The sequence below is a fragment of the Drosophila biarmipes genome, chromosome 3L, assembly GCF_025231255.1.
Source record: "Drosophila biarmipes strain raj3 chromosome 3L, RU_DBia_V1.1, whole genome shotgun sequence".
NCBI classification, from domain to species: Eukaryota; Metazoa; Arthropoda; class Insecta; order Diptera; family Drosophilidae; genus Drosophila; species Drosophila biarmipes.
The window spans coordinates 21,018,578-21,041,916 of record NC_066613.1 but is presented as its reverse complement, the minus strand read 5'-3'; the positions used below and the strand labels follow the sequence as shown (position 1 = coordinate 21,041,916).

Genomic DNA, 23,339 nt, shown 5'->3' with positions numbered 1-23,339 from the left:
TGTATGGACGTTTATATTCAGAATACTACAGATTTTTCAGAAGCAATTGGCAATAGAGCATCAGTGGCGTAGGCAGGGTAAATTTAAAAGGGATTGTCATTTGGAAGTGTATATTTGTATCCCAGTAATATTGAAAAGAAAGAAACAAAGTTTTTTAATTAGTTTAATCCATTTAAAGATTTCCATTTCATAATGATATAGGGGTAATCCACTTTAAAACTCTTATACAGTTAGGATCCAAGAACCTCATCAACTCTAAAAAAAACTAAAAATTATAATTGTAGTTTTGTTTTTTTTTAGTAATATCTAACAAAATCTATCTATAATCTTTTTTATTGTACGTTTTTTATATAATATATGAGTAAATAGCTTTGACCTCTTAACAAATGAGGCTGCAATATATTTAATCTAAAAAATGTATAAAAACAAAAAATATTGCTTGTTGGAGATATCTTAGTTCCTTAGACCCCCTGGACGCCACTGGTCCCACCACGCCCCCATCCGTGCCCCTGCTCCATTAGCCTTTGTGTGTGTTTAGGTTGTCGCGCGTATATCACATTTCCGTTTGTTAGCAATTTTTTGTCGTGTACATCTGCATGAATAGCGAAAAGTTTTCTGCTCAACTTGATAGCCCCCCAACCAGAGGCAGCGTGTAAAAATGTTTATTGTATATTTTTGAATGCCTCGCCTTGGGAGTGGGAAGGAAGGGTTTTGGCCCAAGTTGATTTGGAAACAGCTCACGCCTCCACCCTTCCGTCCAATATTTTCCACACGTCTACCCGGGGTAGGTGGCCAAGGGAAAAATACTCAAATTGATTTGGCCCACATCTAGTCCCCGACTTAGTTTTCTAAACATTTTGTAGATGCTACAAAGGTTTGGGCTGGCCTTTTGCTGTGATGTTTTTTTAATTTGCTATCTTTGATTTTTTTTCCCACTGATTAAACTCAAACTTATGATTATGCAGGTTTTTTATGCCAAGTATATTTATTTCCTTCTCTTGCTGCTTTAATTGTTTAACAAATATACCTTCCTTTCTAAATATACTTAATTATTTTTACTTTTTTTATTGACCATGATTATTTAAACGAGGGTTCTTGATAACTTTTCTTTGAAAAGCATTTATCAGTAAATGACGGAAAACCCTTCACTTTTCCATTCTTCCAAACTAGCAAAAGGAGTCCTTCAGTTAATTCCTCTCACCACTCAGGCGAATTTTGCAGATTGTAGCAGGGCCTCCGTTGCCTTTCTCCACTAGAGAGCTCAACTAACTGCGAAATTGTTTGGCAACCACAAAAAGAACTGACGGAGAAAGGACCATCAGAGAACACGGCACAGATAAGACCGCCAACTTGTTTGCTTAATAAATAAACTTTATATTCATAACTGAAAAAGTTTCGCCAGATGCCTCCTGCCTGCATTTCCCCTGGCGAAACAAACGTGGCCGCTAATTTGCGTGCCAAAAACTTTTGCCGCTGAATAGTATGCTATGAAATTTCGCCAAATTCAGGAGGAGTTCGTAGGCGCGGCAAAACTACGCGACGGCATTTCCGTTGCCAGAGCGCCGAGGCAGAACATAAATTATATGAGCGTTTCCGCATCAGAAGCACTCAGAAAAAATCATATAAGTTTGTGGAAAAATGTATGACGTTTATTAACATTTTCCTAAAAAGGTTACAGTTAAAATATACGATTTAAAAGTTTTATTTTTGACTTTGGAACCATTCCATTTCTTATTTTCTAGCATTTGGATTAACCTGAGCTTATTGTATTTAAGAACTTTCAAAAAAAATTTATAGAAGTGCTAGATAGATTTTTAGCTTATAAGATATAAGAGCACTTGGCAAAATTGATTTCTTACAGATATTTTAGGTTCCATAAAAACAAATATTTAGAAAAAAAACCACAGACATATATTTGTTAACTATAAATACGAAAGTTACATTTTTCTTTCCTTTCTTAATTTTTACATATTAAAAATAAATGAAATATTTAAAATAAAAATAATATGAACATTATAAATTGCATAGTATCCTCAAGATACATTTTTGTAGTGTTCCATTTTGGCTCTTCTCAAGACGCTATCTGCACCGCAGCAAGGGGCGCTTGCTAATCACAAAAGTTTTCGGTTTTCAGCTACCTTCAATTCGGACCCGGGAAAGGGTGGTGAAAGGGGGAAAGGGGCAGATAAACTTACGGGTTAAATACCCTTTGGCCCCACACAGCCTCAGTCTGATTAACAAGACATAATTACTTTCGCATTAAGCGGCTGCCTAATAGCTCGTGTAATTCCCCAGCTCCCAGAAAAGCCCCTAATCAGCTCATCAGACACAACAAACTAAAGAAAACAACATTTTAAATTTCAAATTGCAAAATACAAAAAAGGCGCAGCAGCAGCGGTGGCAGCAAAATGAAATGAAATGTACGGCCAACCACTCGAAGATAATGAAAGTGCATTGAGGCGGGAAAAGTCGGGAAAACAGTATCAGGTCGAGTGCGAACATTTTTCCATTATGCAACGTGCCACATTCTTTGGCAGTCGAGGAGGTAGATCGAAAACATGAAAAGTGATGAACTAAGAAAGTGCCTTCTCCAGACGCAGGTTCTGAAAAATATGGCAGCATTATTCCATCTAAAAACTAAAAAATGATTCCTAAAAAAATCGAAGAATTTATTTTTATAATTGATATTTAATTTTTTAACTTAAGCAATAAAGATAATCTTCTTGAAAATCCTAATTTGATATAATTTTTTACTAAATGTTATCCTAAAAACTCATTTTTTTAATTCTAATCAGTACCTAATTGTAATCAGTTATAAATTGTAAAAATTGTAATATAAGAAAATCAAAAATAATAAATCTTTTTTCTTAATTTACTATCTTTTATAAATCATTGAAGATAAAAATTCGTATCCTTTAAAGAAATATAATACGTAATAAAAACCATTTCTAGGTATTCTAAAAAAGTTCTTATTTTGATGTTACCCCTATGGCAAACACGTCCCACAGGGTATTACCTCAGGTGTGAGAAGAGGGCAACCTGGAAAAATGCAACGTTTAAACGCCTGAGGTGAAAAGTCTGCCGTTCCTTGGTTGGTCGACCTCCGACCTGCCCTCCACTCCCGCAGGCTCCTCTTCTATATCCCGTCCTGATGAGAAAAAGCTTGTGTAGCCCAGCATGTATAGAGGGTTAAAGGCCGGATCCTTTTGGACCTGAGCCAGCCAGTGACAACGTGAGCTCGACATCGGAAAGTGTGATTATATTTTCATTTGCAATTTTTTACGGCCAATTAATTTGACAATTGACGCTTCGCTGGGCGTCTGCGCCACAGCAGATATGTATCAGGGGATCTGTGTATATATCCGCATCCACGGCGTTGTTGCAAATTGAGTTGTGTGGCAAGAATAAGAAAAGTCTATTATAGTCCTAGGATGGGTTGCCTGCTAGCTATTTGGTCGCTGCATTGTCTGGCCATCCTTGTTCTGTGGGCGGCCATTGTTTGGGGGCGTGGCAGCTATCCGTAATCCCTACCAGCTCCTGGGCCCTCCTGCTTCGGTCCCCCGCCATTCCCCGATGGACATGCAATTTGCATTGAAATTGTTTTTCGAAATTAGAAAAGCCAGTCAGGTGAAACTGAGAGAGGGTGGCCATGATGAGGTGGGATAAACGATAAAACCACCTTGTGGGGGAAAATCGAGAAAAGTGACAATTTCAATAAGGACCATTTTGAGTTTTGGGAGCTTTTAAATAGCTTGTTGGTAGATAGTTTCTTTAAGAAATATCACTTCGAAATATTTTAATAGTTAACAAAAAATCTTACTTATTTTTGTAATTATAAAGCAATATAAAATATTTAAAAAAATCCTAATACGAATGTTAAAATATCTCTATGATGATGTTAATTGTATTTATTTTAAATTAAGCTTTTTCTTTTTGTGAATTATTAGAAAGAATATTAATAGACTTTTAAATAATTTATCATTAAGAACATAAATATGGAGATTCATTTTTTTCGAAAAACCCAAATACCATTTCTAATATTTTAGAAACATTTCAATAAAAACAGAAATATTTAATGCTTGTTTGCATTTCTTGCAAAGATTTTAATTACAGATATACATAAATGGATTACAAAGAGTGTTTAACATTTTGCTATTGGCTCGATAGACTTAAACTAGGGTTCGTAAGGGGTTTCCAGATGGGTCCTTGGCAAAGCAGAAGGTCTGACAGTCGGTTTAAGCATCCTGGTTGGGAAATTAGTTCTCCTGGACGATGGTCACATCCTGGAGGAGGACATTGGGCAGCTGCAGGAGCTCCTGCTCGTTGCGAATGGGGCGGTCAAGGGGGTAGCCCAAGGGGCGGATGTCCTGCAGGGAGGCGGATCCAATACCAATGCTGATGGCGGGAATGATCTCCTGCACCTCCTGTTCCACCAGAGGAGAGACGACCACGAGGAGCTGCATGGGCAGACCCTGGGGCCTTCCACGGGGCAGCAGCAGGTGCTGGGGGAAGCGTCCGCTCTCACCAACCAACTCCTGGATGCCACCCATAACCAGCTGCTCCTGCTGACCCTTCAGCTGCATCATCACTCGGCGGTAGATCTCTCCCAGGGGCGTCACATCGTTCTTGGTCCAGGGGATGTCGATGGACCTCAGCTGGACGCGGTTGCGTCCGTTCTCCAGCTGCACATTGATGGCATCCAGGAGCACAAAGTCGCGGCGGCGCTGCTCCAGACTAACTCCCTGCCTGCCCTGCTGATCCTCGCCGGGTCCCAGGAAGACGCGAACAATGGCATCCCGCTCTTCATCCGAGGTAATCTCCATGTCAATGGTGAAGTCCTTGTTGTTGAGGCGTCGCTGACGTCCCACAATCTCCTGCTGGACTCCCTGAACCTGCTGCTGCTGCTCCACCAAGTTGCTGAGGTCCAGAACGTTCTCCTCGATGCGAGTGCGCAGCTTGTCCACGCGGACATCGTTGATGGCAACACCGCGCATCTGCAGTTGCTCCTGGCGGTAGGCTCCAAGGATCTGCTCCCGCTGTTGGTCCACGATCTTCACAATGCGGCGAAGAGTGTGCTGCACGACGGGATCACTGAGACGGATGCCCAGGCCGGTACGATCGATCTGCTGGCCATTGCGGCTGTTGTCCTGGACCACCTGGCGGATGATGTTGATGATACCAACCTGGCCAAGGCGACCCAGCAGGACATCGGCGATCAGGGACTCCACCTGGCGCTGATCTTCCATCTGTCCACGCAGCGAGCTGACCTGGTTTACCACCTGAGCGATGACCTGCTGCAGTTGCTGCTCAATCTGGCCAATCTGTCCGAGAATCTCACGGTTGCGCTGCGAATCGATGCGGATTTGGTTCAGGCGGAGGTTGTACCTCTCGGTTTGCGTCAGGCGGGGATTGTTGAGCCACTGCTGCTGCTGCTGCTGCTGCTGGGTCTGGTCGATCGTCTCGCCCTGGGAGATGCTCTCCTGGTTGAGGCGGGCCACCAGCTGACGGAGATTGTGCAGGATGATCTCGCCACGACGGCTGTTCTGCTGGCGGAGATTGATCAGGCTGCGGCGGCTACGAACTCCCTGGCGGCGCTGCACAACCTCGTCATCATCATCGTTGTCATCATCATCATCATCGTCGTTGTTGTTGTCATCGTTGTTCTGATGCTTCTGCAGACGGTTCCTCCTCAGCATCTCAAGGATCTCTTGGTCGGTCATTTGGGTCAAGCGGTTGTCGCTGCGGATGAGCTTCAGAATGTCCTCGTCCTGGATGAGACGATCGCCCATGACGCGGCGACCCTCGCCAATGGAGCCAATTCTGCGGCCGGTAATCCTCTGCTGCTGCTGTTGCTGCTGCTGCTGCTGGATGTCCTGGTTGAGGCGACGCCTGTTGATGTGGACCAAACGGTCATCATCGCGCTCCACGCTCTCCAGCTGATCGGCGTAGCTTTGACCCTGCTGTTGACCGCCCATGCGACGACCTTGTCTCTGGATTTGCATCTGGTCCAGGTCCTGCTCCTGCTCATCTTGGCGTCCCCACATCTGACCCTGGCGCTTCTTCTGCCAGTCGTTCATCTGACGCTCCTCGTCCAGCTGACCCACACGGAGGCCCTCGCTGAGGCGCTCTCCCCTGACCAAGCCCATTAGACGCTGGCGAGCCGTGAGCTGATCCTGCTGCTGACCCTGCTGCTGCTCCTGTTGGATGGCGTTCAAACGGCGGCGGCTCACATGGAGCAGGCGGTCACTGTTCACATTCACGGTGGGCAGGTCATTGATACCGCCAATGTGGAGACCTCCCTGGCTGATTCCACGCTGCAGTTGCACACGACCCATGCGGATATCGTCATCATCATCGTTGTCCTCATCCCGGCGGAGCAGCTGCTGGAAACGCTCCCTCTGACTGCCGTAGATGTTCTGACCCTGCTCCTCGTCCTGTTGCTCCTGGAGGCGGCGACGGTTCACATGGAGCAGACGGCCAGTGCCGACATCTTGACCCAGCTCCCTCTGCCTGGTGTTGTACTGGGACTGGCCAATCCATTGATCCTCATCCTCCTGCTGCCTGTTGATCAACTGGTTGCGTCCCTGCACATTGCTGATCCATTGCTGTTGCTCCTCCTGCGAGTCATCCTCCAGCAGAGCCAATTCCTGGATAAGGTTCTGGACCAGGTTGCGCAGCTCAATGTCGTCGGTCAGCAGAGAGGTGCCATCGATCTGTCCCTGGTTCTCGGCACGGATCACCACGCGTTTCTGGCCCATGACATTCTGGCGGTTCTGTAGCTGCTGCTGTTGCTTCATCAGAGCCATCTGCAGGTGGATCTGCCGCCAGGGCATGAGGATGTTCATCATAGGGTTCATGCCACGCTGGCGCAGACCCACAATGTCCATAAGCGTGGGACGCTGAGTTTGCTCCCTGAGGACTCCGCGAACCTGCTCAATGACCTCCTCATCCAGATACAGTTCGGGGAGCAGCTCCTGGACGGCGGGCACAATCAGGTTGCGAGTGTCCTCCCGGTCGCGAATGGCCAGAGCCAAGGCGTTGACCAGCAGCACGGGATTGATGTTCCGGCGCAGATAGACCACATTCCGGCGGAGGGTATCGAAGTCCTGGGCGCGAACCAGCAGGCGGTAAATGCCACGCAGCTGCTGCACATCCTCCACACGACCCACCGAGTACACCTGGTGCTCGTCCAGGAGGCGACGCTGGCGGTCCAGGTCGATGACGCGCTGCATCACCGCGTCGATGCCGCCGCGATACCGCTGGCTGTCCACGATCAGACCCTGGTCCAGCTGGATAAGATCACTCTGCTGCAGGGGCTGCTGGATGTTCTGGACGATGTCCAGGATGAACTTCTGTCGCTGCAGATCCTCCAGGGACATGCGATCTGTCGGGGAGAGTGACTAACTCATAAATAAATCCTTACATTTTGGGGTAATCACTTTACCAATACCCTGAATCCTCTCCGGATTCACGGTTATCCTTCCGGCAGCCACAAGAGCGGCCGAAAAGGCCATCAGCAGCAGGATTCTGTTCATCTTGCTGATCACTTTTTACTGATTGGAGGACTGGTAGGACTGGAGAACTCTGGAGGATTTAGCTTGCTAAAACACAGACCAGCAGGCAACTGCATTTTCCACTCAGTTCGCTGCAGCTTTTATACCCCAAAAGTATCTATCAACCTACGGGATGCATCGTATAGGCCTATCGCTTGACTCCCGATTGGGTTGAATGCCTTTCAGAGAGGGCGCAAACATGTTTATCAGTCTGCTGAAAAGCGCTCGCTCATTATGCAGTTAAAAATCTGTTGCCTTGGATTGTTCCCGAAATCGGTGGGGCCTCTCGAGGACCGGACTAAATCGGGCACGTAACTCCGGTTGGTTTCTGTTCGTCAGCCAATCTATCTTGGGTTTGATTGGTTCATTGATCTGCCATTCTGCAAGCCACCGCTCGATCTTCTGACTCTTGTTTGCCGTACGTGTTTGCTGGCATACTTCGATAGGCACATTTTAAAAGCAAACAATCTGCAAAATGCTGTTGAAATATGTAGGGAACTTATAAACTACATCTTGGTTTATAAAAAAGGTATGGTTCATTATAAAAATTCCATTGCTGATAAGGAGCAGGAAGACTATATTTCAGCGTGGAAGAATTCTGCTCTCAGGTGATAAGAAATCATTTATGAAATTGTTTATGTGGAAAAAATCAGCATATTTCAAATAATGCTGACCTGTTTGACAAATTAGTACATTAGCATTGCTAATAATTAATACAGCTAAGTCATTTGCCCCATGTTTTTTCTAATTGTATGTTTAATGATAGGATTTTAGAAATTTTGAAGAGCTGCTTGCTATAAGATCTACTCTCAAAAAGTATTCGACAGGAACTTTAGGAATTCGAATTCAAGAAGAAATTTTTCAACTATATAAATATGGAAGAAAAAAAATTTATTAAATAAGGCCTAAAATGCTTCAGTTTTTACAATTTATGGAAGGCTTTTTGAATAAACAATGTAGTACAAAGTTCATTCATTTTAATAGGCAATTTTCTATTTTCCGTAGAGCCTGTAGAGCCTCAATTCTATCTAAAAATTCTAAAATAAATTCCTGAAATTTCCATGTAAATAGACAGCGAGTGCAACTAAGGGGGGAGCCAAATGCAAAGTGTGAGGCCCAAAGTGAAGGCCACGTAGCATTTGGCAGCGCCATTGTTCGCGTGAGTGAGTGATTGGCGATTGTGAAAGGATAAAGGATTGCTGTGGGTGGGCGAGCAATGCGGCGAGTCGATGCAATTTTTCTATTCACATTTAAATTGGCAATTCGTTTGTCCGTGGCTTTTGTGTTCGCCAAACGATTTTTGCTGCCTTTTTTCGGTTGTCTGCGCTGCGACAATTTTGCAACGTGCCTGGCATGCAACGGAAGTGAAAAGCGCTACGTGGGTGGCCGTAGCTTAGATCTTCCTAGGGATGTACTATATCGCAAAGAAAGTGAGGGATTGATCCATCGATAGTAGCTGCAAAGAGGTAATAACATTTTTTTTAAATATATTAAAAAATGAAGAAACTGACAAAGGACCTAGAAACTTGCAGTATTTTAGACTCACTGACTGCTTTTGCTTTTAAAAATAAACATTTTATAAATGCAACATGCCAAAAAAATTGTATACCTGTCAACATAAAAGTTAGGAAATAAATTAATTTTAATTTGCTAAAACTATAATATCCATTTCCAATTAACCTATTAACCTTAAGCACAAATATGTACATTATATATGGGCATCCTGGCCATCCCTATCTTGGCCTGACTGTAATCATTGTTGCTGCTGTCCTGCTGCCTTTTTCTAATGTAATTGCAATTGTTTGGCAGCTCCGGCTCGGGGAATCCAGCTCTTACTGCCAGAAAATGGGCAGTAAAAGCGACTTTGATTTGCCTCTGCTGCACTTTGCGCGCGCTTTTTTTCCCAACTTGCCATTTTTATGCATGCCAAGCGCATTTGTGATGATTAATTGCTTCTTTATGCCGCTCGCCCCTTGCTGCATGTTCAGCAATTATGCAGCTACAATTTCGCATTAATTGCTCCTTTGTGCCGCAGGGGTGTCCTTTTGGCACCCACTGTCCCTGGCCTGAAAAAACATTCCGGCATTGTGCGTCGCTGCATTTACGGCGGAGTCCACTGCTGCCTCTCAGTTTAATTGCTGCCGGGCTCGGACATTGACTGGAATGCGCTTTATGCTCATAGTAATGCCGTTGCCAATTGTGCATTGGACTTCCCCGCTTTTATCCCTAGAAAAGTGACACTCTGAAAAAAGGAAGATTTTACAGTCTGACCTCGATTTCCGCTTGAAAAAATAATATGTTTACTTTTTTATCAGCCCGTAAAGTTCCTTCTTTGATATTCATACACATCGTATTTTGAAATTGCAATTATGCGTTCATTACACCCAGCTCTGCTGTTTCCAAGCGTTTCGCTGAGGCAATTGCAAGATTTCTAGGCTATCAAAGTATGACCAAGCAGGTTACCTATTGGCTTCTTATCGCGGTCCGCAGTTCACCTTTTGAAAAACAGCGCCTGCTGACAGTGAATACTAACTAAGATGATCCATTCAATTTAAGGATTATAAAACTAAACTAATTGAAACATTCAGGAAGTACTTTTAATTTCGTAAGATCAATGGTTTTCAGGATGCATACTTCATCCATGAAAATGTCAAAATGTTCTGACCAAAGGTCAGATAAGAAGAGCAGTTTTGGGGCTCAATCTAAAATTCATTGTTATTACAGAATAATCTGGCATGAAAATGAGCTAAAATTTCGACCTCCTTTTAAAAGAATAATTTATATGTAGATTAAAATGGAATCGGACCACAAACTCATAGAGGTATCCCACTTTAAAATCGAAGTCGAATTACTCAAGTTATAAAATCTAGAAATGCACTTTTGGGGCCCAATATGGAATCCATTGGAATTAAGGAAAAATCTGACATGAAAATGGGTTAAAATTTCGACCATCTTTTAAAAGAGTAATTTAAATTTAGATTAAAAGGGAATTCTACCACAAACTCATAGAGGTATCCCACTTCAAAATCGGAGTCGAATTACTCAAGTTATGGAATCTAGAAGTGCGCTTTTGGGGCCCAATATGGAAACCATTGGAAATATGGAAAAATCTGACAAGAAAATGGACCAAAATTTCGACCATCTTTTAAAAGAGTAATTTAAATTTAGATTAAAAGGGAATTCTACCACAAACTCATAGAGGTATCCCACTTCAAAATCGGAGTCGAAATACTCAAGTTATGGAATCTAGAAGTGCGCTTTTGGGGCCCAATATGGAATCTATTGGAAGTACGGAAAAATCTGACATGAAAATGGACCAAAATATTGACCATCTTTTAAAAGAGTCATTTTAATGTAGATTAAAAGGGAATTCCACCACGAACTCATAGAGGTATCCCACTTTAAAATCGGAGTCCAATTACTCAAGTTATGGAATCTAGAAGTGCCCTTTTGGGGCCCAATATGGAATCTATTGGAAGTACGGAAAAATCTGACATGAAAATGGACCAAAATACTGACCATCTTTTAAAAGAGTAATTTTAATGTAGATTAAAAGGGAATTCCACCACGAACTCATAGAGGTATCCCACTTTAAAATCGGAGTCGAACTACTCAAGTTATAAAATCTAGAAATGCACTTTTGGGGGCCAATATGGAATCCATTGGAAACACGGAAAAATCTGGCATGAAAATGGACCAAAATTTTGATCCTTTTCTTAAACAACAATTTAAATGCAGAATAGTAGGAAATTCAATGACAAGTTCATAGAGGTATAAACCTTGAAAATCGGGGCACAATAACTCAAGTTATGGATCTTAGAAGCGCAGTTCTGGATCCCATCACTTAAATGACTTTTATTTATAAGAACTGCTACCGCTCATTGTATAAACTCCCCCTTAAAATTGGGAATCGCAAGCCCTCTTCAAGAAATACCAAGTGATAAGCTGTAGAGAATAGACAACATACTCCCTCCGAACGCCCGTTGTCCTTGATATTCCGTTGAAGTCTGAGCCAAGTCAAGTCGAAGTGGTGGATGTTTCTGGCTTCTTTTGGGTTCTAGATTTCTGGGTTTTGGGACTCGGCTTGGGTTTCGCTTTTGGCTTTGTCGCCGCTCGCTTTGACTTAAATGCGATTTAATGCCTTTTTTGTTTGTCTTCCATGCGTCGGAAATCCGTTCGACGAGCTGTGGGCGTGATAAACCACATCCTCCCCTTGCCACCCACCGCCGCCCATTTTCTGGGCTGCTAATTTGCTTGGCGTTGTTTTTTTTTATGTCTCAACTCTGCCTTGCCGTCTTAATCTTATATCCTTTTCGCGTTTTCCTTTTTTCGCCTGGCTTGGCAGTAAAAAAATGGTGCGTCCTTTGTTGGGGCTGATAAAACTGCTTACAAATGCTTAAAAAATTAAAATTTATTACATGCGATTAAGTTGGTTACGCAGGCCTCTCGACCTTTTAGAGCGGGAAGAGCCTAGAAAATGCAAATGGAATGTCATCGCTTTGGCGGTTCAACATATTTCCGGGCATAAGTTCCTCCTCTCTCTTTTTGGACATTGGCCAATTGATTCATGGCCACACAATATCCTTTGCGTAATGGTCTTTCTGGGCCACCTTAAACAGTCAGCCGTCAGCAAAATGAAATGGAATGTGAATGGTGGCCCGGAATGAAAGAAAAAGTACAGCAAATAAATATAAATATAGTAATAATGAAGCATTGGGCGCAAAAAGAAGAAGAAAAGCCAAAGTCTGCTGCCAAAAGAAAATATTTCTTTTTATCACAACGGATGTGAGTGTGCCAGGACTGAAATAGCAAAGGATGGAGGAAGGGCAGGAGCTGGAGCTGGAGCTGGGGTTGGGGTTGGGATGTGGAAGTGGTGATAGAGTCTGGGGGCTGGGGTTACCTCCGCCAGCATCCTGTCAAATAAAACAAAAAATGCCCCGCCTCGAGTAGTGTGATTCTAGTACTTGGTTCGGTTGAATGGCGAAAGGAAGAGCATAGTATTCGCTGTTTTTTCGGTTACACAGGTAAAAAATACATAGACCAGTGTGTTAAAAAATTCCATATAATCAATGTAAGAAAAGTAAAAAATAAGTTTAAAAAATGAACAACATGTTATTAAAGAAATTGCATAGAAAAATTAATATTTATAAATTAATTCCTTAATATTAGATTATGAATTTGAGTTATGGAATAGGTTTCTTGAGCATTCCTTCCCACTATCCTAATTACCGAGTTAGAAAAGTTCTCGTTCATAAAATGTCTTTGGGCTTGCTTTGATAATATTTCTGGCAGTGTATTTTTGTCACCACGATTCTGGGAGTTCTCAAACCCCCTTTCTATACGCTTCCTTCACACAAAGCAATTCAAACAAACTTTTATTTCACACGTTTTTCGCTCTGCTATTTTTCCCCCTCACTGACTGCCTTCAATGTTTTTATTTGTCTTGAAACAAGTGAGTACAGCGAGATGATACTGATGATCGGGGGTCGAAGGTGAGGGGTCGCACGTGCAGCGCGTGTCTGTTAGTTTTGATAGCCAGTTGACTTTGCTTCTGGATCCCACCCAAGCAGTTGACCCGTTAAATTTCTCGATAATTGCTACACTAGATCTCGGAGTTTACTTTTGAATTATATTTTTGAGAAATTTTAACTCAGTTCTTTAATATTCTATAACAAAGAATTTCCTACCTACCTTATTAAATACAATTTTAAGATAACTATACCATCCATAGAGTTTAGAACTCGAAGAAAATAAAAACAGTTGAAAGAGTAAAGAAAAAATTCAAAATTTTAAAAGTAAATTAATATTGATTAATTATCATTATCCTCTTTTAATCAAAATTGAATAAAATCTTTCCAAATAAACGCTGGCTTTCTTCCAATAAAATCTATTATACTTTTAGGGGCAGTCTTTAAAACTCAATTTAATTCAATTATTAGCTGAGGACCTCCAAAGCATCTCGGCAATTTGTAAGTTCCCACCGTCCAGCAACTTCATGGATTGCTCTCCTGGGGGTGGCTCACTTTCCCCTCACAATTTCATTGGGCAAATATTGTTGTAGCATTTCGTGGAGTTTGGCACAAGTGATTTTCGGACTGAATGGAAGCTGCTGCCAACTCTTTTGTCTGTGCTTAGGTGAGGTCAAAATGCAAACATTAAATGCTTATTCAAGTTCGAGTCTCTGACTGTTTCGGTGAATAGGGCCAGGACACTATAAAAACGACCTTGCGAGCAACAAAAGGCACGGGGCACCACGCCTCGACGGCTGTGTGGCTGTGAAAATGGGCAGACAATCATCACTTGGAAAAAAATTATCTAAAAATTATATTATTATGTTACAGTTTTTTTTTAATCGTTTAAATTAAGAATATTTTTTGTTAAGGTTTTTTGGCAATTGGAGCTTTTAATTTTTAGAGACAATCCCGCATGCTTTCAATGCGACTTGATATTTCCTTAGATTTTACTCAAAATAAAATTTAATTTCAAACTAAGCATTTAGCAAATGTTTTTTCAAGTGAAAGTTGGAAAGTATGCTGGTGTGTGGAGAAAGGTGGCTGAGTTGGGTGCGCCATCCTTGGTATTTGGCACTTCTTATCAGCAGTTTCGTTGCGTTGCAGCGTGGCATTTGTGTGACTTTTATGGGCGGCTTTTCAGCTGGTTACGACGCCGTTGCGATTCCTCCGCACCGCCACCCAGTCTATAAGTCAGCCAGCCACCCAACCACCCCACCACCCAGTCACCCAGTCACCCATCCTCCCCCTGGTCCAATCATAGTGGTGGTTGCTGCTTTGTTTTGCCCTGCCTCGGACAAAAAAGTGTCAATTGTTTTTGGGCCGAGAATTATTGACACGCCTCAACGGTGAGCGGTTCACAGTCGGTCGCTTAAACAAGTGGGCGTGAAGGAATCCCATTAAGGACCTTCGCCACCCTTCCGAGGAGCGGCAGACAGTCCTGGCCATCGCTTCGCCACATCATCACCCATTCAGCCATTCATCCCCGCGGCGTGTCGGCAATTTAAACTAATAATCAACGCATCAGCAAACATTGTCGTTATTTTCAGGGGCCCGTGGCGTTCGGCAGTGACTCTCGACAGATTGCGAGCAGTGATTTTCACTAACGTTTTCACCAGCTCTCCAGGCAGGTGGGGTCAGGGGTTAAGCTGTCCCACGAATGTATCCATCTATCAATTCTCACAGCGTATTTGCATTTTATTTGCCTGAATTTTCGTGCTTTTACTCCAGTGCGCTAGTTAAAAATCGTTTATTTTCTCACAGTTTTTAATTCATTTTCTGCTCTTTTTCGTTTATCACATTAAAGTATAGTTTTATAATCATATATTACATAAAATTGGACATGTTCTTGATGCCTTAACAAAAATAATGTACTACAAAGCAATTTGCTTGGGTTCAAAAATATGATAACGAAGTTTAGGGAAACTAAAATTAAATTAAAATTAAAGAACAAAAAAACTGAATGTAACACACAATTTTTTTGAATTTTAAATCAAGGCCGTAGTTCAAAAATTTTAATAAGTTTAAAAAGATTTTTAAGCCCTATTTATTGCTTTTATTAATCAAATAACAATATATCAATAAAATGCTTAGTCCTAAAGGAAAATTTAATTACTAATACTAATAGTTTGAGGAAAGTAAGGTTAATAATTTTAATTTCGGAAACTCATTTAAAGTTTTATAAAGCAACTGGTACGGTTTGTATTGTAGTTTTAGGTAATCAAGAAAAATAATCATAAAAATGGTTGAAATCTGAGAAAAGCCAATTACGAATTTGAGATTTTAAATATTATTTTAGATAGTTTCTTGTGGAACATCTAAGGAAACCCTCAATAAAAGTCTAGATAAAATATTTTCACCAAAAATTTATATAGCCGCTTACCCATACCATTTTAAATAATAACTTTAGCTGGCAGAATTGAAATCAGAACCCGAAACATAACTCTTGCAACTAAAGACACGCACAAATATTCGACTAACACTAGGCTCTAACATTAGGACTTTTAACTCGCGGGGCGGGGTGACCAAGTGGCCGATTCCGGATGGGCTATTGAATGTGATCGATAGAGATTACCCATCCTAGACCACGTGCTCTGCGGATGAGGCTGTGCCGGCGCCGAAGCGCAGAGGAGTCGGTCAAATGATGTTGGGCGGACTGGCCGTGGTGGCAACTACCGCATTGGGAGAGGACTTCTCCGACTTGACGCAGCCGTAGGATGAGATGCCGGTGCCGCTGCTGCTGGGCGGGGAGGGCGGTGTTTCCGGGCTGATCAGCGGCAGATACCGCCACGGGTGGTAGATGGAGCCGGCGTACATGGCCTGGAGGCGGGCCTGCAGGTCCAGGGCCAACGTGGGATCCAGCGGATAGTGGGCGAGGCCGGGGAAGGCGTTCGGCAGGCGGGGCAGGGACAACTCCAGTGGCGATCCAAATCCGTACTTGGCACTCAGGGTGGCGGCCGCCAGCTGGACATGATGGGGATGGGGATGCGGGTGGTGTGGATGCGGTGGATAAGACGACTGGTGGTGATGGCCATGGAGATGGGGCATGCTCTGGCCCAAAGGCGACAACTGGGGCTGCATGTCCTTGGGGGAGCCAGCGGATCCTGGACCTCCGGAACCCGGATTACTACCACCATTGGCACCACCATTGGGACCTCCGCCAGCACCTCCACCACCACCACCCGGCACTGGTGACTTGTTGAGCGTCTTGGGCTTGCGACGTGGTCGATACTTGTAGTCGGGATGTTCTTTCATGTGCAGGGCCCTGTAAATTGAGCAAATGTTGAAACACTGATCAAAAGATCGAACGATTTAAACGTTGATGATATCATAAAGCCAGCGGGCCATCTCTGGTCGTAAACCCCCCCAGGGAGAGGCGGAACCCTTCCATAACACCCTCCCCCGCCCACTGGGAGATACAAAATGCACAAGTTTGTGTGGTTGTGTGTTTAGCAAAGAACCTCCACTTCGATTCCCTTTCCGATTTCCCAGCTGCAACAATGCGCAATTGTTGACATTTGTTTGACAAAACGATAAAACCTGATAAAAGGTGTGTTTCGGGTCCTCCTCCTCTTGTTTTACTTTCGCCTTTCTTTATTTTCTTTGCCTTTCTTTTTGGTCAGTTATGTCTGCCTTATCGCGGGTCCCGAAAAAATAATATTGTTTTCCTTATCATCGCGCATTGGCAAATATTTGTACAGAATATTTGGTTCTTTTCATTCGATATGCTCGCCCGAAAACCCCGAATGGCCATTAGTTTAAGCCCCGTCCAGACGAGCCCTGCTCATTTATTATTGTCATAAAATGTACATCGAATTTCACATTTCCATTTTGGCAGGCCAATCCAATCAATAAAAGGATTATGACAGTGCAAACACAGAGGTTCGTCATCGTCAAAGAGCGCACTATCTGAGAAGGTGTAAAAAGCAAGGAGGTTACCCATTTATTTCCAAGATAGGGTATTCTTGGACTAAGTAAAAAGAACTTTAACTATATTGAAGCTTGAAAAATATATTTTTAAGAAACATTTCTTCAATTAGATAGGGCTTCATCTATAAACCTGTATTTTTAATATCAAATCTTTTGAAACCCATTTTTAAAGTCTTTTCGTTAAATTTTGTACATTTCAAGAAGTTATGGGTTAATCCCGACGGATATCTCTAGTAAAACTAAACCAAACTCAAGGTGCTAAAGCCTCTTCGATAGGGTAGTCTAGGGGTAAACAAAAAGAAGCAAAATGCAAAATGAATGGAGCATTTCATGCGTCGCGTCGTCTCGCTTTTGTGTGACAACTTGAATTGAAATGTTTACCCAAGATATGCCAGTGCCAATGAAATTCTGACTAAGCAGAGCGGGCACAATCCCCGGCTGCGGAGCTCCACAATGCAGCAGGAGCTCCTCACAATAGGGAGCCTTTGTCTTAGCTAATCGATCAAATTTTGTGGCCAGGCGGCACCCGGCGAGAATGAGCTGCCCCAACTGGGAAAACTGTAACCGAAACCAAGCTAGAATTTCCCATTTACCCTCTTCTTTTCACTCCTGACTAAGCCTACACAGCAACAAATAATAAGAAAACAACCTTCCGGATTGAACCATTTCTAAGTTCATATATTTGAGGATTTAATGTGCTTCAAGATATTGTCCTATGAAAATTTTTTTTCAGGTGTTACATAAAAATTCATTTATAATTTTTGTTAGCTAACTTTTTTATGTAGTTCGACATTGGAATATTTAGGGATATCAAAACACCTTAATTATTAAAAATGTTGGGACTTTATTATTTAAAGTGGAGAAAACCATTTAATTTAAAATAAAAACTTGCGTATTAAAAAAGAACTAGTCTTAAAGATTAAATTCACACACACCTTATCCATTTTCAAATATTACAAAATATTACAAACCTATAATTTAAAAGGGTAAAATAGTACACCCCCTAGTATAAACACAAAGCTTCCCACAAAATAGTCTCCATTAGATATCTCTTTTAAATTTTTAGCTATGTAAGGAATGAGTTAGGAACCTTGTTTCCTCTACCTTTTCTTGCAGTGTATTTCAACCAGGGCCCAGTGAACAGCACTTACCGCAATCGTTTTGCCTCGTCGATGAATGGACGCTTCTGTCCTTCGGTGAGTAATTTCCACTCGGCGCCCAGGCGCTTCGATATTTCGGAATTGTGCATTTTTGGATTGTCCTGGGCCATTTTGCGGCGCTGCCCCCGCGACCACACCATGAAGGCGTTCATTGGTCGCTTAATGTGGTCGTGGCCGTTGTTGCCGTTGCTGCTGTGATGGGATCCAGGATTCGAATGGGAGCTGGCGTGGTGGTGCGGGTGGTGCTGGTGGTGCATTTTGGGCGGCGCCACTGGTGTGGCAGGAGCAGATGCTGGGTTGGCGAGGTCAACTGGCGGCAATATTGGCGGGGTGGTGTTTCCCGACCCCGATCCCGCACCTCCGACCATGCCCAGACCCAAATTGATGCCGGGCAACTGCGGTGAGAGACTGCTGCTGTGGCTGTGATTGCTACTCCCGCTGCTGGTGTACCCATTGCTGTGGCTGTGACTCCGGTGGAGCAGCGCCGAGATGCTCGCCATGGTTCCGGGGGGCTCTTCAATGGCGGCGGCTCCAATGGGACCTCAATGCGGGCTTGCAGGTGGTAATTATCAGGTGGTACTGCTGCTCCTCGGGCCCTGAAATGCCAACGGAAATGGTATTCAATAGATAGCCTTGTTAGCCCGGGGAAGCAGTCTGCTGCTCCCCGCATGAGTCATTTGATTCGACTTTTTCGTGTGGGGCAAATACTGCAAATAGTTCTCCGAAAATTCACAATGGAGCTTCTTTTACCGCTGTTAATGTGTGTTAGAGGGGCTCAAGAATGCGTTTCGGTTTGATGACGAATCAATATAAATATTGGCTTACTTTTTGAACCGGGTTTTTGGGTTCAATGGCTAAGTTGGGGATTTCCCTTAAAAGGATATCGGTGAAAGAATATCGGGGAAGACTCTTTCAAGAGTCTAAAAAAATATTTAATATTAACTGTGATAGGAAATTATCTTACTCTAAACAGAACAGAAGATAGTTTTAAGAAACAGAATATAGTTTAAAAAAACGTTGATAAGCTTTAACCACTTAAAACATTACACTGTGTCTAGTTTTTCTTTGCGGCAAGGACTTTTTATTCTTTCAAATTATTTATTTTTTTATGAGATTTGTTATCTTCATAATATATGATCTATCAAATTTAAATCTTTACTAGGCGTATGCTTGTGCTTTAGTTGGAAGAAATAATCCATGGAAAATTAAAAACAGAAGTTGGTAATCCTTGAAGTATAACCAATTTATAACTGGTTTGGAATTTGAAAAAAACGTAGTTCTATAGTTCAGTTTATTTAAATTTGTTAATGAAAGATAATATTAGGGCAGTTTAAAATTTTGGCTCTTATTTTTAGTTTTCCTTTTGGGAGCATTAAAAACTTCATCTTTTTAGAAAGAGAATTGGATGATCTTCTACTTTCATTTGTTTATCTTAAGATATTAAAACTTTTATTAAGAATACCAAAGACTTCAAAGAAGATTCTTCTTTCAATGGTTTCCACTTGCTTTTAAGCACTATTAGTTTAACTTACCTTGAAATTAATAAATATCTCTGTTTTTAAGTTCCACTTTAACACCTTTTAAATTTAAATTCCAGTAGATACTCTTCACACGATTAACTATTACAGTTCACAAGAGTTTTCAACGCGATCGTTCGTTTTAATTTATATCTGATCACTTTTGATCTCTTAAAAATACACGTGTGCACAGACATCCATTCTCAAATACTTTCCAAACAGTTCAGTAATTTTGGAATCCTCAACCTACGAACTTGGGGAGTATCTTATCCGCTGGATTGCCGTTTCACCGTTAGCCGAGCGCAGCGCGTCCGTTTCGAGTGCGCGACAATTTAGATTTGAAAACACATTCGAAAACTTGCGACAAAAACGGCAAACAAACGCAACAAAAAGGGGCAAGAAGAAGAGCGGTGGGTGTATCTGTGTGTGTGTGCGAGGGTGTCTCTGTAGTGGTTGGTCGCTCCTGCACCGCCCTAGGTGGGAGCGAGATGGGGCGAAAGATAGGAGGGCGAGAGCGAGAGGGGTGGCGCGAGGGAGCGAGAGAGAGCGCTCTTTTTGTAGAGTTTTTTACACCTTCGCCTCGGAGGACGAGTCAACGTGGCGGCTAAGTGATAAAAATTCGCTGCTGCTGCTTTGTATCTGTGTATCTGCGTTTTGTATCTTGTTGACAATTGTCTCGGGCTTGTTTTCGGCTTGTGTGCGCGTTCGAGTTCTTGTTTACTGAACGCAGCTCCTTGCGCTCTTCGCCAGTTGATAGTATATGCAGTTATTCAATATTATCTCAATCGAAAAATAATTTCGTCTGTTTGCGATCCAGTTATAGTCCCACAAATAAGTAAAATACCTTGTTTCTATTAATTAAAACCTTTTTATTTCGGAAATTTAAAGGTGTAATTGCCATAGTTTTTATAAAGAGATATTCATAATTCTATTTTATAACTATTAATTTTTGAAATATTTAAATCCGGTTTTCTTTAAAAACAAAATAATCTGAAATATTTTAAGTTATGGCTTTGGAAGTGTCAACTGTCTCGGATTGATAGGGTTCAGATCTGTTTTTCAGACCCAATAAATTTCTTTATAATCTTTTCTGTGCAAAGGAGAGCATCATATTATTGTATTAAAAAAAATGTTCGGTTTATATAAAATAATAATCATTTAATAATTAATAATACTGAGATTTCCATCTTATAGCTTTGCTGTAATTTATGACAGTGCATTTTACTTATGTTTGCTCCCACAATCGATCGGTGGCTCATTTGGCTTGTTTGCCACAAACTTTGGTGCTGGTAAGGTTGTCCCTTTTTGTTGGCGGGGTCGTCCCATTCAATTGCCCTCCTTGTTTGTCACACACAGGAAATTACCCATTCCTGTTACTGTTGCTGTACTAACATCGGTTTCTGTATAATTGCAACCATAAAAAATCCCTTGATCCGTTAGTAGAACAACCTTTGTACAGTTGCTAAAATTTCTTATAAATGACCCTCTTTATAATTGCCGAGTTCAATGTTCCGCTAAGGGAGCTGCTCCCTTGCCGAGTACTTAGAAATTAGACGGATTTTCTTGTGTTTACAATGTAATGTCAACAGAGAAATATGTAATACTCCAAGGGTTACACAAAAACGTGTTCTAATAGGGCTAATCATTTTTCGATCGAACTAAATGCGATTTAAGTATACTAAGAAACTAATATTGTGTAATGAGCAGGATTTATATTCTTAATTTGGGCGGACGTTATACAGTTAAAATCTTTAAAATCTATCTATCTATTTATAATAATAATCTTACTTGATTTGCCCTAAGGTAATGGTTTTTTTGTAATAGCTTAATTAATATATAACAATTGTTCTTAAATATGTTTATAAAACCGCTCTAATATCATGAAAAATCTATCTTACATATTAATAAACAGAAAACAAATATTTTCGGGTTCTTTAAAAATTCTTAAGAATCGGAACACTTCTGCACTCCTTTGGCATTTTAAAAAACAACTGTTGGCGCCATAAAAAGATATCCCGTCAGAGGGTTGTTTTGCGCAGGCGTCGCTCTCCAAGCGGTCGTAACTTTTGTAGAGTTTCAATCCCCACCACCCCCAACTTACCCCTCTTCTCGCCCCCCCTCCACATTTCACTTCACCAAAACAAATGCCAAGTGGGGAACGCATTTGGCGGGCTTCCCCCTTCCCCATCGGGCAACAATAAAAATGGCAGCGCTCTGGCAGTGTGTGTGTGTGCTCCCCGAACCCCAATCCCCAACCCACAGCCCTGAAACCCCCTAAAATACACCCCCAACACCCACTGGCAACCCCTCCTCGCGCTTTTGTAACTGCGCGCATGTCGATTTCAGGCGCTTTGGACCAATGGCGTAGACAATGCTCCGGGAAGTTGGGTCGCGGGAGTGGGGGCCGCTGCTTAGAAGCGTTCTCAATGGTGACGAGTTTTTTATCGCTTTTTGTTTTGCATGCGAATTGAATGCATTTTATTGGCCAAAAGCCAGAACAGACGGGCCCAAAACAAAGGCGCCAGCAACTGGTGGTCCTTGGTCCTTGGAGCCTGCCTGAAGAATCGCCTTATCTACCGCTGGCAGAGCAGCAGGATATTCGACTCGAGGACCCTGGACCTTGCTTTATTTGTTTCCCAGTAATGGACATTATGGCTGGCCTATTGTGCGGTCACCTCCCAGCACAATGAAGAGCAGAAATCATAGTTGGGTGTATATACATACCTTTCCCTCAAGGATGACCGGCAGAAATGTTACACAAGAAGCTAATGATATAGAAAATTTGGAAATATAAACTATTGGACTATAAGGTTTTTTCCTATACTAGATAAAAAGGATACCCACGTACTTAGTCTTTTCTGTCAGTATTGTGAAAGATAAAAAATCTGAATAATTGCTTTATGGCTAACTTCTCAACACTGCTCCACAAACTCATCCCAAAATGGGTGTTTTTTGAAAGGACCCACCGCAAACCTGCGCAGCATTGTTTGCCTGCGTTTAGTTGCAGTAATTTATGACGGGGATTTTAGCAGCATAACGTCGCAAATTTTTTTTTGCAAACTCTAGCAGACCCGAGTTTCTATATTTACTTTGTTCCTGCTTTATTTTTGGTTTGGGTGGACCCAAAAAGGTAAATGTGGCCGCGCTAATCATGATTTGTGTTTAAAATGAGGTCAAATGCAAAGCAGTCGTATGAGGAGGCTGAGGGTAGAGTGTGGCGTTGCAAAAAGGTATAAAAATGGGTGGATTTGAATTTTAAATAGTCATATAAAGAGGCTGCAGATTTCATAGATCGAAACAATATTTTATTTTTAATGACTTTTGTCTCTCTATTTCGACAATTGTGGGGAATTATTTAAATGCCAAAGTATGCAATAACTTTAAAAAAAAATACTTTGCTTTATAATAAAATTTAATAAAAGCTTTTCATATATTCTGTGTCTGTGAGTTAAAATATTACCAAAATTAAACAAGTGCTATTTTGACATATTTTTTGCTAAAACAATTAAAATAAAACACTCTTAATTGGGGATATAGAGAGTGCTCACTGTACTTAAAATACATTGTACTTCAACACGCGCGACACCTAGCGGCGATGCACAGAACAAATAAAATTAACATGACATAACGCTCAGTTTCTACACAGTGACTGTGGCGACACCTGTCGTC

The 23,339-nt window shown here is 42.0% G+C and overlaps 2 protein-coding genes across 2 annotated transcripts; both read right to left on the bottom strand.

Annotated features, from left to right (window-relative positions):
• Positions 1–4,071: 4,071 nt before the first annotated feature.
• Positions 4,072–7,627, bottom strand: LOC108034673 (fat-body protein 1). The gene is made up of 2 exons (XM_050886133.1): positions 7,445–7,627; positions 4,072–7,384 (listed from the first exon to the last, which is right to left on the bottom strand). Exons 1-2 carry the CDS (start codon positions 7,533–7,535, stop codon positions 4,257–4,259), a joined length of 3,219 nt encoding a protein of 1,072 aa, XP_050742090.1. The 5' UTR covers positions 7,536–7,627; the 3' UTR covers positions 4,072–4,256.
• Positions 7,628–14,772: 7,145 nt separating this feature from the next.
• Positions 14,773–19,948, bottom strand: LOC108034590 (transcription factor SOX-14). The gene is made up of 3 exons (XM_017109523.2): positions 19,686–19,948; positions 18,145–18,749; positions 14,773–16,328 (listed from the first exon to the last, which is right to left on the bottom strand). Exons 2-3 carry the CDS (start codon positions 18,651–18,653, stop codon positions 15,701–15,703), a joined length of 1,137 nt encoding a protein of 378 aa, XP_016965012.1. The 5' UTR covers positions 18,654–18,749; positions 19,686–19,948; the 3' UTR covers positions 14,773–15,700.
• Between the last annotated feature and the right edge of the window lie 3,391 nt (positions 19,949–23,339).

What these genes read in the sequence shown, in the direction of transcription:
- LOC108034673 (XM_050886133.1), bottom strand. Translation starts at nt 7,535, where the DNA reads ATGAACAGAATCCTGCTGCTGATGGCCTTTTCGGCCGCTCTTGTGGCT. An exon ending in GGAGAGGATTCAGGGTATTG is followed by an intron (nt 7,385 to 7,444) that starts GTAAAGTGATTA and finishes TCTCCCCGACAG; the next exon opens with ATCGCATGTCCCTGGAGGAT.
- LOC108034590 (XM_017109523.2), bottom strand. Translation starts at nt 18,653, where the DNA reads ATGGCGAGCATCTCGGCGCTGCTCCACCGGAGTCACAGCCACAGCAAT. An exon ending in GACGAGGCAAAACGATTGCG is followed by an intron (nt 16,329 to 18,144) that starts GTAAGTGCTGTT and finishes CTCAATTTACAG; the next exon opens with GGCCCTGCACATGAAAGAAC.